The 13,562-nt window shown below is 45.9% G+C and overlaps 1 protein-coding gene across 2 annotated transcripts in view; it reads left to right on the top strand.

The window, feature by feature from the left end:
* LOC143104213 (chemokine-like protein TAFA-1) overlaps positions 1–13,562 on the top strand; it is a 112,383-nt gene that overhangs the window by 91,842 nt on the left and 6,979 nt on the right. For both annotated transcript variants that reach the window (XM_076268182.1, XM_076268181.1), the window contains exon 3: positions 12,012–12,136. In XM_076268182.1, the coding sequence (XP_076124297.1) occupies positions 12,012–12,136 (125 nt within the window). The remainder of the gene's footprint in view (positions 1–12,011; positions 12,137–13,562) is intronic.

Here is a 13,562-nt window from a genome sequence, read left to right as displayed (position 1 = left end):
ACAGTAAGTCTGCTGTGGTCTTAAACCCCAGTGCCATATTTTAATCGACAGTCATTCTTGTGACTGTGAGTATTGTGTGTTTTCTTTAAGGCCAACTATTAATATGGCATCACAGTGTCCCATATAATACAATGTGACTTTTCCCAGGGAGAACAAAAGTACTTTTGTGATATGTCTAAAACATGAGGAGAGCCCTGAAGTTTGCCATGAGGAAAACATCTCCTATGAAAGATTCATAAAACGTGAAGCACTGTGCTGCACCTCCCCAGGGTTCCAGAGTGACCAGACATGACATTAGCTAGCTAACACGGCCTATGCAGCCTGTCCAACATTTTCCTCGCTGCATCTCCACTGTTTCCTTCAGCTTAGCCTAACACTTTTGTCCCAGAGCTTTCTTGGAGCCAAGTCACAACGGTTGTCAAGTTTCAGACTTGGTGTTCTATAAATACAGAGTTCAGACACACTGTGCTCGGGAGTTGAGCTATCCATCACGTCAAGAAACACTGATGCGAAGTGATACAAAAAAAGTTCACACTCTTCCAAGCACAAGTATTCCACAGTGAGAGGGTGAAAAAGCCTCCTTTACCTGCTGCTGTATCGATTAAACTGAAAGCACTCATTATGTAAGGAGAAGGAAATGACAGTTGTCATCAGCACAGAGGGCTTCAATATGAAGTCCATCAAAAAGAGGAGGGAGTGAAAGAGAGAGAGCGAGAAATAACAAATATCCCCCTTTCCATCAACACTGGTTGCCCCCAAGTCTAGCATGAGTCAGTGTAAGAGGAAGCCGTTGTTAGCACGTGTTAACTGAATAGCACATGGTAAAATGTGCTAATATTGATATCTCCATAAAAAGAGAGAAAGGAACACTGTTGATAAATTAGAAGAGTACTTGTATAATTTCTACAACTTGAAGATAAACAAACCTGTCTCACTACAGACCCTTTCTATGGCATAAACAAACATGTGCATTCCTAAGGCATTTCTGGTGGCATAGAAAACAACATTGAGCTAATGGTAACTTGGGGACAAACAAAAATTTAAAAAATATGTAAAGTCGACATTTTGGAGAGCATTCAAAGTTAATCCTGTAATCATGGTCTGGTTAGTCCAATTACATATCTGAATTGATTTGGAATGTTCCAATCGGAAACCCTCTAGGAACAAATTGAAAGGATCTATACAGTTCTGTGGACTGTGAGAGACCAGACCAGACCTATGTATTGTAAAAAGAGGACAGTTAGTGATTTAGCCGACTTTCATGTCTCCAGAGGCCAGGCCAGAGCGACAAAATGCTGTTTAAACTCATGTGCCTTTTTGAGGGTTAAAGGGACACCAGGCAATGTTTTCGTGTTAATTACTCATCTTCGCAAGTCGGTATATGGTTAAATGACTCATGACAGGGCGAATGAAGACTCTCTCGCCCGCCCCTACTGCCTGTAGGAAGAATATCCCGCTTGCAAGTTCAGTGTATCGTACCCGCCGACTGAAGCAGGATCAGTTTACATACTGTATACAGCACAGAGGCAGGCTAACGAAACGCTAGCGATTGTGTATACGTGAAACGTGTGTATAATGGCAGAGCTGGCGAAGAAGCAGCGAAAATCCTTGACGGATGATGCAAAGAAAAGGAAAAGAGCTTCAGACCGAGCGAGGGGGAGTTTCGTAGAGAAAAAGCATCAGGCTTGCCTGGTGTCCCTTTAAATAATCAATACACTGAATACCCACATCTAGCACAACTACATGCTCTACTTAACAATTATAACAACACATAGACATATAAATTATGGATAGATTTATAAAATATTACCTTGCACCTCTATTCATATATTTAGTAAATAAATGTTATAATTATATTAACTCATTTTATTAATTAGTAAGATTAATTATGAAACACCAATCAATATTCACATTCACTTTGTTATTAACATTCACCACAGTAATTACACAGTAATTAACACAATGTAGTTAAACAGTAATTAACACAATGCAATACACAGGAATAACAGTGGCCTAAATATGAGAATGGCTAAGACAAAGGGAAGATGATGGGGTTACGGTGGTATGGAAGTTGCTGTATGGAGGATGCTGCGCTGTGGAGCTGATGTTGGGGTTACGGTGGTATGGAAGTTGCTGTATGGAGGATGCTGCGCTGTGGAGCTGATGATGGGGTTACGGTGGTATGGAAGTTGCTGTATGGAGGATGCTGCGCTGTGGAGCTGATGATGGGGTTACGTTGGTATGGAAGTTGCTGTATGGAGGATGCTGCGCTGTGGAGCTGATGATGGGGTTACGGTGGTATGGAAGTTGCTGTATGGAGGATGCTGCGCTGTGGAGCTGATGATGGGGTTACGGTGGTATGGAAGTTGCTGTATGGAGGATGCTGCGCTGTGGAGCTGATGATGGGGTTACGATGGTATGGAAGTTGCTGTATGGAGGATGCTGCGCTGTGGAGCTGATGATGGGGTTACGGTGGTATGGAAGTTGCTGTATGGAGGATGCTGCGCTGTGGAGCTGATGATGGGGTTACGATGGTATGGAAGTTGCTGTATGGAGGATGCTGCGCTGTGGAGCTGATGATGGGGTTACGGTGGTATGGAAGTTGCTGTATGGAGGATGCTGCGCTGTGGAGCTGCTCCTATCTGCTGTCCCCTCTGGCTGCAGCTGGAGCGTAGCATAGCGTAGCATAGCGGGGATTATAAAGTTGTGGGCTCTACGGCTGGCTGGCTCGATGGCTGGCCTGTCCCCCCTCAGCAGTGCTGTGGCCCAGATGGAGGTTCCTCCCAGGCCCTGGCGTTATTAATCCTGTCTTTATGATAGCAGATACATACAGTGGCAACCACTCTGATCCTCTCAGAGGCAGTGCAGTGGACTCCCCACACAGAGGAGAATGGGCAGCTAAATTTGGAAAACAACAGCTCCCTCCCTCTGTGTTGACTGACTCTTTAAAAGTCTTTTAGACAAAGTTAGCGCGCTGTGGTGCCTGTTTTTATCATCACAAACAGACTCCTCCCCTCCTGTCCCATCCCGCCCCAGCCAGAATAACAAGCAATGTCAGATAAAATAGTGCACACACACCAAGTGCAGCTCTCTCACAAGCCAGAAGTACATGCTAAGTGTATGCTTGACTCGTGCATTATTATTTTTGTCAAATTTGAAGTTGATTTGAGATTTTTTATTTATTTTTTATTTTTTTTCAGAAATATGGTGCTCGGAGACCTCCGTACTCTGTAGGAGGGTGCTGTCAGATTATCACTGCGTGCGAATTGATTATGAGTTTTGACAAGAAGAACTATGTCCCAGTTATGTCAAGGCCAACAAGGCTCTTCCTGCACAACATCCCTTTTAACAAGTCAAATGCTGCAGCTTATTTCCCACAGTCCTTGCCGGCCCAGTCACAAGCACTCAGATTAAAACTCTATCAGGGCACCGAGTCGCTTGATAATGGCCAGAGATATACAAACACAAAAAAACATACTCACACACACACACACACACACACACACACACACACACACACACACACACACACACACACACACAACACACACACACACAACACACACACACAACACACACACACACACACACACACACACTCCTTCTTCTTCTTCTTCTTCTTCTTCTTCTTCTTCTCTCTCTCTCTCTCATTTCCACATACCGTATGGACATAACTCTCTTTCTCGTCATTTCACTCACTATGTATGTGTGCATGTATGTGTACATAGTATTTTTCCATCAACCTCTGTCTCTCCCTTCCCCTCTACCATTTCCTTGCCCTCTCACCCCCACCCCCTGTCTCTAATGAGCAGTTATGAGGAAGGAGGCCTTCTGTTTTGCTTCAGGCACTCAGTGAGGATGCTCTCATGGCAGGTCCTCGTGGTGTGTGTGAGAGAACGCCACAAGGGGAGACACACACACACACACACACACACACACACACACACACACACACACACACACATGGACATGGGAACTCAAACGCAGGCAGTGACTCCACATTCGGAGCTCATCAGGGACAGTCACCTGAATTTTTGTCCCAGGCACATCGGGATTATATGCTCAGCTGGGTTGGCTTGGGTTTCAACAGTATGTTAGATGTTATCTAACTCCCATTGCCATGCATGGGTGCAGCATCACCATCAGCAGAAAAAAATTATATAATGAGGTCATTGTGAACTGTGAGTTGTTGCCAGCGTATCTGAATGATGCACGGACCACAGATACTTTTCCAGTTCCACTGTGAACAAATTGAAATGTGCTGCTCTTGTTCCAGTTCAAAAAACACAATTAACCCAATATTCACCTTTACATTCATTTCTTCCATAGTAAGTTTGTCTCAGGACTGTATACTGTATTATTTTGTGGAAAAAGTTTTATACAGCATGCACACGTGTGCCACAGTACATCAGGGTGAGACAGCAACATCCACAGGAGAGAATCAGAGCCTCTATACAGGTGGAGTATTTGAAAGTCAGTTTTGCACTGCGTAGGTCTTCGTAGTGGCTCACTCAGCCTCCTTGCCGTGGGTCACTGAGCGGTGACCTGCTGGAGAAATGAGCAGGAAATAAAATGGTCAGGAACAGGGCCTGTCCATGTTCGACGCTGGACCTTTACAGAAGGGAAACAGGTGAGCGCCGGTCAGGCCAGACCAGGGGCGAACGCTGACCGCCGAGGCGCGGACATATAGGGTCACTGTGAGTTTGAAGGAGAGATAGTTATACACCACAGTCTGACTAATGAGCTTGCCTGCTGATGTTCTCAGTAGTCTCCCAAATAATTAGTCACCTGACCTCTTATCTGACAAGAGAATAAGTTGCCTCCAGCCTTGGAAGACAAGGTAAGAAAATGGGTCTGGTGGGGGGGGTGGAGGGTGGTGATGGAATGGGGGTAGGGTGGTTGGAAGGGGCTGGGGGGGCTCAGTAAGGCCCTGGCTCTGGCTACCTGCCCATCACAGAGTACAAAAGCTTCCCATTTCTCAAAGAACACCGATCCGCTGCTTTTCAATTTCAGCCCCAGATGCAACCCGATGCACCATGAGTCAGCCTAATACTCTTATTTGTTCAGGAGAAGCCAGACGTCTTGTGCAATCAAAACTTCTCCTGCTTTGTCCTCTTCTCCTCCTCCTCCTCCTCCTCCTCCTCCTCCTCTCTCTCCAGAAGTCTGTCATCACTGTCACACAGATGCACCCCCCGTAAAGTGACCGGGTCGCATTGGCTGGCTTGACAGACAGTCCTGTAATGAAGGCCTAGGCCTATTCATTAGGTGTCTCTGGGCCCCGACGAGCACTGTGATCGAGAGGCCAAATGACAGTGTTTGCATGGGTAATCAAGATCCAGCGCTAGTCCTCTGTCGAGCAGTGATTAATGCAGAGTAATGACCCCGCGGTCTCAGGAAGGTCTGGGAGACTAACCTCGGATCAGGGGGTTCCAAGCCAGGCCCCTTCACTAATTACTCACAGCCTTCATTATACTGACTCCTTTTTCTCCCCTCTCTCTCTCTCTCTCTCTCCCACTCTCTCTCCATTCTCTATTCTCTATCTGTCCATCTATCTCTCTCTACTCCCTCACTTCTCTGACCTTATCACGACTTATACCCGCCATTAGCCTGTGTCGTTTCTCGCTCAAGAAGCCGTCCATCTCTTTGCCCATCGTCCACTCCTACGTAGGAGCCGCATTCGTCCTTATTAAATCAATCGGTTCATTATAGGAGCAACCCGGTCCGAGGGGAGAGTTACAGGAATTAGTGGAGTGTTAGAGAGAGATTGATGGTGGACAGTGACACGAGCAGGGGCCTTCAGAGACAGGTAGTTGTGACTTTGTCTCGGCGGAGAGTTAATTCTTTCGCATTGATGGCCTTAGGGGACAGTGATGTAAAGCACGGAGGATACAGAGAGGTCAAGAGGAGGCGCAGAATGAAAGTTCACCGCTGGCCAGCGCTACGCATCGATCGTCCCGTTGACACTGTAAATGAACACCCGCGGAAAAAAACATGAAAATGTAAAAGTGCAATCCCTCTCTACCCCTAATCTTAACTGGAGGTCTGTGAAAAAGGAGTCCTCCCCTACGACAAACTTTTGAAAAACTGCCTTGTGCCACACTTCCATGGACAAACACTCACCTGCACTCAATTCCAGGTTTATGGCTGTTTATTTCATATGTTTTTGTCTGTATTAAGGTGTTGATTTTAACTGTGATTGGGTTAATGTTGTGATTGGTACAGACCACCACCACCCCCGCATTCCCTATAATGGTTTAGCCCAGACCTAATTGGGTAATTGTCTAGCCTATTTAAAGGCAGGCTTATTTCACATGGGAGAGACACACAATAGACGCGAGACAACGGAAGACAGAGGGAAGAGCTGGATATCCAGGGACTCAGGGAAGTTTAGAGTTAGAAAGTAAATTGAAGTTTATAATGTTAACCTTGCTTGCTGTGAGGCAAGGGTATAAAGTATGGTCCAGAGTTATGCAAGGTTGCCTTGTTTGGATCGGGAGCCTAGAAAGTCTGTAAAATTGTTGCCTAGTTTAATGGCGAGTTCAAATCCCTGGATTTTTATGTCTGGATTCCTGCTGTGCTTCCTCCTGGTTTGTGGACTAAATAAATATTATATTTTTGTATGGAACTGCTGTCTGCTGCCTTTCCTCAACACCACCTAATCCAGTGGCGCACCTCCCTAAACGTGGGTCAAGGTCATCGATCGGATGGTAGTGCAAGCGGGGGAAGACGGTGAGGTTCACAAAATGTATTGGAAAGTAAAGATTTCGTGACTAACTCAAAGTTGCTCCAGCGTGTTTTTCTTCAATGAAAAGGCCTTTTGAAAAGTTGAAAAAATTACTACTATAAAACAGTGTCTTCAATGCAAAGGGTGTGATCCATTGCCCGAGTTAGTTTTAAATGATTCATTGCTTAGGACATGATCAAACATTTGCCGCTATCTGGCAGACAGTTCCGTTGGACCTCATCAGTCTTCAGCCACTATGACCTTCAATTTGTCTCTCAAATGTGTCATTCTCATTATTATTTTTTTATCACACCAACAGCATTTCGGGAATGATGAAGTCTCTGGCACGATGATTTATTTGCACGGGGCTAAATGGTCCTTGCCGCTCTAAAAAATCCCTGGCAGCGAAATGGCCCCAACGTGTTTTTTTTTTTGGGTGGGGAGAGGGGTCAGGTTTCCGCTCTGTAGCACAGTAGCAGAGCCGACAGGGCGCCGTCTTCCGCAAAAGTAATGACCAGGGCATGTGGGTTGAGCGCCTCAGGGGTCCCGACCTGCTCCAGTAATCCACTTTCCCCCCTCGGAGCCTCTCGTCTCGGGACCGCCAGCAGCGGACGGGTGGGGACGGGTGGGGTCGGTGTTGGAGGTTGGTGGAGGCTGGGGTGGGAGAGGTGCAGCACCAAAGTTGCTGAAGTTGTGTTTTTTTTTTGGCAGTGTAGCTCAGGGCATGAGGTGGGGATAGAGGGGGTGTGTGTGTGTGTGTGGGGGGGGGGGTGGTGAGTGGTACTGGTAGGGGGGTCAGGTTAGAGGGGGAGGGGGGGTTGGAGGAGATGAGGAGATGAGAGCCACTTGGGAGCAATGGTGCTAGTAGTGAATGGATACATCCATCCGCATTGGGTGGCTGAGCTCCAGCTGGGAAGGTCACCCACAGCAAATCTGGCTCTTGTCCATTCGATAGACACTGACCCACAGCCCCCCTGGGTCCTGTCCCTGATGGTCCCTACAGCATCCACAGCCCAGTGCTGACTGAGAGCACAAATCCATTTGTCTATCTCTCTCTTTCTCTCACCCACACACACACACACACTTTCCCTCTCTCTCTCTTTATCTTTTATTCTCATACATTTATCATAGCAAGTCATTAAAGCACAGAGGCAAGTTAAAATAATGCTGCTTAATGTGGAAAATGGTATGGAATATGTCTATCACACATCATGTAAATTGTTTTTAAAAATTACAAAGATAAGATAAGCTATCTGATCATGGTGTATGTAAGTTGTACATATATTGCTAGATATCTGTGGAGCCCTGAAACATATCTCACATTGGTTGGCATAATGTATAAATGGTAACACCTAAGGCCTTGACTTTAGGCATTTTTCTATTGTGGCTGTGTTTGATGCTATGCTGGGAAGCATAATCATGGTGCCGCTGAACACAAGGAAAGGCTATTCATCTTCTGTGCGAAATGCGTCACATATTTTAACATCTCTGTTGAACCAGCAGTTTAATCCATCCCTCCCTCTTTCTCTCCAACCCTCTCTCTCTGTCCATTTCACACATGTACACACACACACACACACACAGGGATGCACACATGCACACAGACAAGTAAGCACGCATGCACACACACACACACACACACACAGACTTTTTAGCACACACAAATTTCCTGTCTTTCTCTCATTTTCAGTCTCTCTTCAAGACATACTTATGTTCCAGAGATTGTCTCATGTCACATATTCCAAACTTTTATTTCCTTCTTTTTTTGCTCCCTCCCTTAAGCATCACTGCACCATTCTGGCCATAGATTGGATTCTGCTAAGCATCACTGTACCGTTCTGGGCATAGATTGGATTCTGCTAAGCATCACTGTACCGTTCTGGGCATAGATTGGATTCTGCTAAGCATCACTGTACCGTTCTGGGCATAGATTGGATTCTGCTAAGCATCACTGTACCGTTCTGGGCATAGATTGGATTCTGCTAAGCATCACTGTACCGTTCTGGGCATAGATTGGATTCTGCTAAGCATCACTGTACCATTCTGGGCATAGATTGGATTCTGCTAAGCACCACTGTACCGTTCTGGGCATAGATTGGATTCTGCTAAGCATCACTGTACCATTCTGGGCATAGATTGGATTCTGCTAAGCATCACTGTACCATTCTGGGCATAGATTGGATTCTGCTAAGCATCACTGTACCATTCTGGGCATAGATTGGATTCTGCTAAGCATCACTGTACCGTTCTGGGCATAGATTGGACTCTGCTAAGCATCACTGTACCGTTCTGGGCATAGATTGGACTCTGCTAAGCATCACTGTACCGTTCTGGGCATAGATTGGATTCTGCTAAGCATCACTGTACCATTCTGGGCATAGATTGGATTCTGCTTGGCCAGTGTTGTTGGCATATAAATCCTGTGCGGATGGTGTAATGGGGAAGAGGTTTGCTGTTTCCTTCCTCCGAGCGGAGAGCTGGGCAAATAGTACACCACCCCGTGGCACCCAGATGGCACACTATCAGTTGTTTAAAAGATCAGACGTGGCGCCGCAGGCAGCTTACTTGGTATTAGCACTTTCCTTTTCCTTTTTATCCCTCCTCTTTCACACTCTGTGTGTGTGTGTGTGTGTGTGTGTGTGTGTGTGTGTGTGTGTGTGTGTGTGTGTGTGTGTGTGTGTGTGTGTGTGTGTGTGTGTGTGTGTGTGTGTGTGTGTGTGTGTGTGTGTGTGTGTGTGTGTGTGTGTGAGAGAGAGAGAGAGAGAGAGATTGAGTGTGTATGTGTGTGAGCGAGAGGGGGGGGGGGGGGGGGTTGCAAGGGGCATTTATGTTTGTGTGTGAATGAGAGAAATAGTGACAGCGCGCGTGTGAAAAGACAAAGGGCGTGGGAAGACGCCACTCATGTGCACATCCTCTCTCCTCTACTTAAACATCGGTTTATTTGGTAGCTGCCACAGCTCTCAGTTCAGGCAGGGGACGCCTCTCCGAGGGACCCCGTATGTAATTAAGATGGGAGGTGTCACCGGGACAACAGGGAAACGGAGGGAGAAAGGGGTCAGGTATGAGTACACAATAATTAGTCCTGTTTCCTCAGTGGGCCAGCGGGGACCACCGAGGTTAATGTGCCCTTGGTTGGCGCATGCCACGAGAGAGAGAAAGCCCACTGCCGCTCAGCTCCTAATCTCTCTAAGGGGCTTGGGAGAGAGGGAGGGATAGATAGGGGAGGGAGAGTGAGAGAGAGAGAGAGAGTAGGGGGAATTAGGAGTGGAGAGGATCGTCTAGAAGATGTCTCTCCGGTATCCATTTAGACCATGCCTGGAATGTACGAAACTGTTGTGGAGGACTTTCGTCTCATAAAAATACATCTCATTCCCCCTGGTGCATAGAGTGAGACAGAGAGGGGCAGAGAGATGGAGAGAGGGGGAGAGAGAGTGCGGTACATGGAGGAATAGCTGCTGAGAATCCTTGGATCATTTTTATTTTCATGGAAGAGGAGGGAAGAAGTTCTCTCTTTGACTTAGACATTATTGATTGGTCCTCTCGTAACCTTGGGAGCACTAGCTGCTGAAGAAGTTTACAAAATGGGATAAAACAAGATTTGCGAAGCATAAAAAAGAATACTCTTCTGTTGCCTTGGATGTTTAACCCTCAAGTCCCCCCATCTCATCTCAGACTCATGGGCCTCAGCATCACAATGTCTCTGGAAAGCAAATCAGCATCAAAGCCAGCCAGGAGCAAGAGTCGTTGTGCTCCTGTCAGTGTGTGTGTCAGTTGCCTAGTAAAAGCAACTGACAAATGAGTCAACATCTAGCCCACACACACACACACACACACACACACACACACACACACACACACACACACACACACACACACAAAGACACACACACTGCACACTGTCTGACATCCTTCACTGAGCAGCATGTTCGTCTGAGGCATCCAAAGGATGGTGAACCATATTGCAGTTGTTAGAGCATATAAGAACAGCTTGAAACGGCTTCGTGTTTGTGCTTGTGGAGGAAAAGATTCCAAGGCACTTTGTCACTCACTCAGCAGCTGTGGATCTTTTTCTTATTATTATTCTTAAAACTACTGGAATGTGCTCGATCATTCTTACGGCCTTCATCTCCACGTTCTCCTCATTCTCTTTTAACTAACGTCTCTCTTAAACTGACTCATCCACAGATGAAAGCAGTGCGGAATGTTAACTTAATTTACTTGGTGCCGAAGATAGACTCGCAGATTGTTTGATATTTTACCCAATAAAAGCCAGTGATAGTCATGAGTAAGAAACAGCTCTTTCTGTCCACAATGTGTGCAGACACAGCTGCACACATTAAATGTTTGAATGTTGAAAAATGTCTTGTTTGTTGGCTTGGAGGTAGCATTTTGTAAATGTTAATGAGAGACAATTATCTTTAATTGAAAAATATAAAGGGGGTCTTTATACAACATTTTAATATCAAAACTAAATGCTCTGAGTTTTTTCTTCTTTTCTTTATTTTTTTTCTTATTATCTTTTTACTTCTGTTATATTGCTGTAAACAACAAATCTCATTTAAAAACTTACTGAAATTGCTCTGAGGGCTCGGATATAATAAGGCACCGTGTGGAGGCATGTAGGGGTGTGTTGCAATCATGAGGGGAGTTCATAAAGTTCATTCACGTACGTCCCAACAGTATCACACCCCAGCCATACCATTTATTTTTAATACTAGGACTCTCATGAGGTATGCAGATTAGACCTGTAAATGCATTATGCATACTATTAGTCTTGCCCAGAGGCTACTGAATAGGCTTTCAGACCCTTTCAAAATGCAACATTTTGACCGGACCGTCTGACTCCCACTGATTCCTAAAAAAAAAAATCACATTGTAGCAGTAGATGTGTCAAGGTTTGCAGTCTCTGTGTGAGAGTCTATACATGTGTGAAAGAGACAGACAGAGAGAGAGAGAGTGTGTGTGTGTGTGTGTGCATGCGTGCGTGTGTGTGTGTGTGTGTGTGTGTGCGTGTCTGTGTGTGTGTGCGTGTCTGTGCCTGTGTGTGTGTGTGTGTGTGTGTGTGTGTGTGTGTGTGTGTGTGTGTGTGTGTGTGTGTGTGTGTGTGTGTGTGTGTGTGTGTGTGTGTGTGTGTGTGTGTGTGTGTGTGTGTGTGTGTGCGTGCGTGCGTGCGTGCGTGTGTGTGTGTGTGCATGTCTGTGCCTGCGTGTGTGCCTGTGTGTGTGTGTGTGTCTGAGACCATGGACCTCAGTCTCACGTGTTTGTGACCCTGTTCCCCTGGCTGCAGCGTCCATCGTGATTGGGAAGTGGTGGTGTGAGATGGAGCCTTGCCTGGAGGGAGAGGAGTGCAAGACGCTGCCTGACAACTCCGGATGGATGTGCTCGTCTGGGAATAAGATCAAGACCACCAGGGTGAGACCATTGTGGCACACCTCCCTTTTTTCTCCACAGATTTTATATAAGAAGCACTACCATTGTGTGTGTGTGTGTGTGTGTGTGTGTGTGTGTCTGTCTGTATGTGTCTGTCTGTGTGTGTGTTACTGTGTCTGTGTCTGTATGTGTCTGTCTGTGTGTGTGTGTGTGTGTGTGTGTGTGTGTGTGTCTGTCTGTGTATGTGTATGTGTGTGCGTGTGTGTGTTTCTGAGATTGTGATGTTTGTGTAGGTGGGGGAGTAAAGGTCTCAACATCTGTTTGTCTATACTTGCAGGTATTTGCTATACAACAAAAACTAGTTTTATTACTATCAATCTGTCAATAACTCTTATTTCCCATCTAACCTCAACTCATAAAAGACCCATAAACCAACTGCTTTATTAATGGCCTCCTGCATCCCTACGGTGGGTGCAGAACATGTTCTATAATCTGACATGAAGGAAGAATACAAAACTCACCTTGGCTTAGGATTCAACTGAGACATGGAATGGATGCATTCAACATACTAGCCTTCAGCTCAGCCACCCACTCGCCAAGTACTGTATAAGATCCTTTTGAAAGAGGTTTAGACAAGCACGACTAACTGTAATGTCACACTGGTACATGGGTGGAACATGTCCTTGGCAGGGCTGTCGGGTTTAGAATCAGATCCCCCCATATTACTTGACACCAACACATATGTTCAATTGTATGTCTGTGGGTGTCTGTGACTCAAGTAGAAATATAAGTCTTGCAGAGCGCCGGCGTCTGGCGCGCATATGAATTCTTCATCACAAGGTTTACCTTGACAGCCCCGTGCAAACCATGAGCTATGATTTCAAGGCAATGCAGAGAGAAACATAATGCTGGGGCCAATCAATGACGAGAGGGAATGACATAAGTTTAGAAATTGAAAGCAGTGGTAAACGGCAGTAGCAATGCCTACAAACAATCCAAAAATTGCAGTCGGAAAAATTTGTACATTTCTACAGCAAAGATATACATTGATTCCTGACTGCTGATTTGGCTAATTATCAATTTGTAAAGGTTAGGCAAAGTAGGAAGACACGTTAGGAATCCTTGATCAATGTGATTGGGCCAGTGTGTTACAGTAACACAAGTTAACGCAATGTCTACGCCCGTTACCATGCTAGGGTTGGAAACATTTCCCAGTAGAGAGCTCCCAGACTCTCGTCACACAGCGAAATGAAGTGAGTGATGAGCATAATGCCCCCTTGCCCAAAAGAGTGAAGGTCTGCATGTGGATGAGATTTGACAGGGAGAGCCAAACGGGGTTATGAGAGAAAAAGACGCTGGAAGCAATCTGCATTATGCATATGAAGAGTGGGAGTTGGGGGGTGATAAGGACGTCCGGCCAGATAAGTAAATCCGTATTCCCTCCGCGGGCTCCTTTGACCCGAGTAGC

The sequence above is a fragment of the Alosa pseudoharengus genome, unplaced genomic scaffold (genome assembly GCF_046254945.1).
Source record: "Alosa pseudoharengus isolate Yale_2024_CS ecotype anadromous, Long Island Sound unplaced genomic scaffold, YU_APseudo_1.1 YU_APseudo_1.1_scf_5, whole genome shotgun sequence".
Classification (NCBI taxonomy): domain Eukaryota; kingdom Metazoa; phylum Chordata; class Actinopteri; order Clupeiformes; family Clupeidae; genus Alosa; species Alosa pseudoharengus.
Note: the sequence above shows the minus strand (reverse complement) of the source record. Positions and strands in the feature narration are given on the sequence as shown.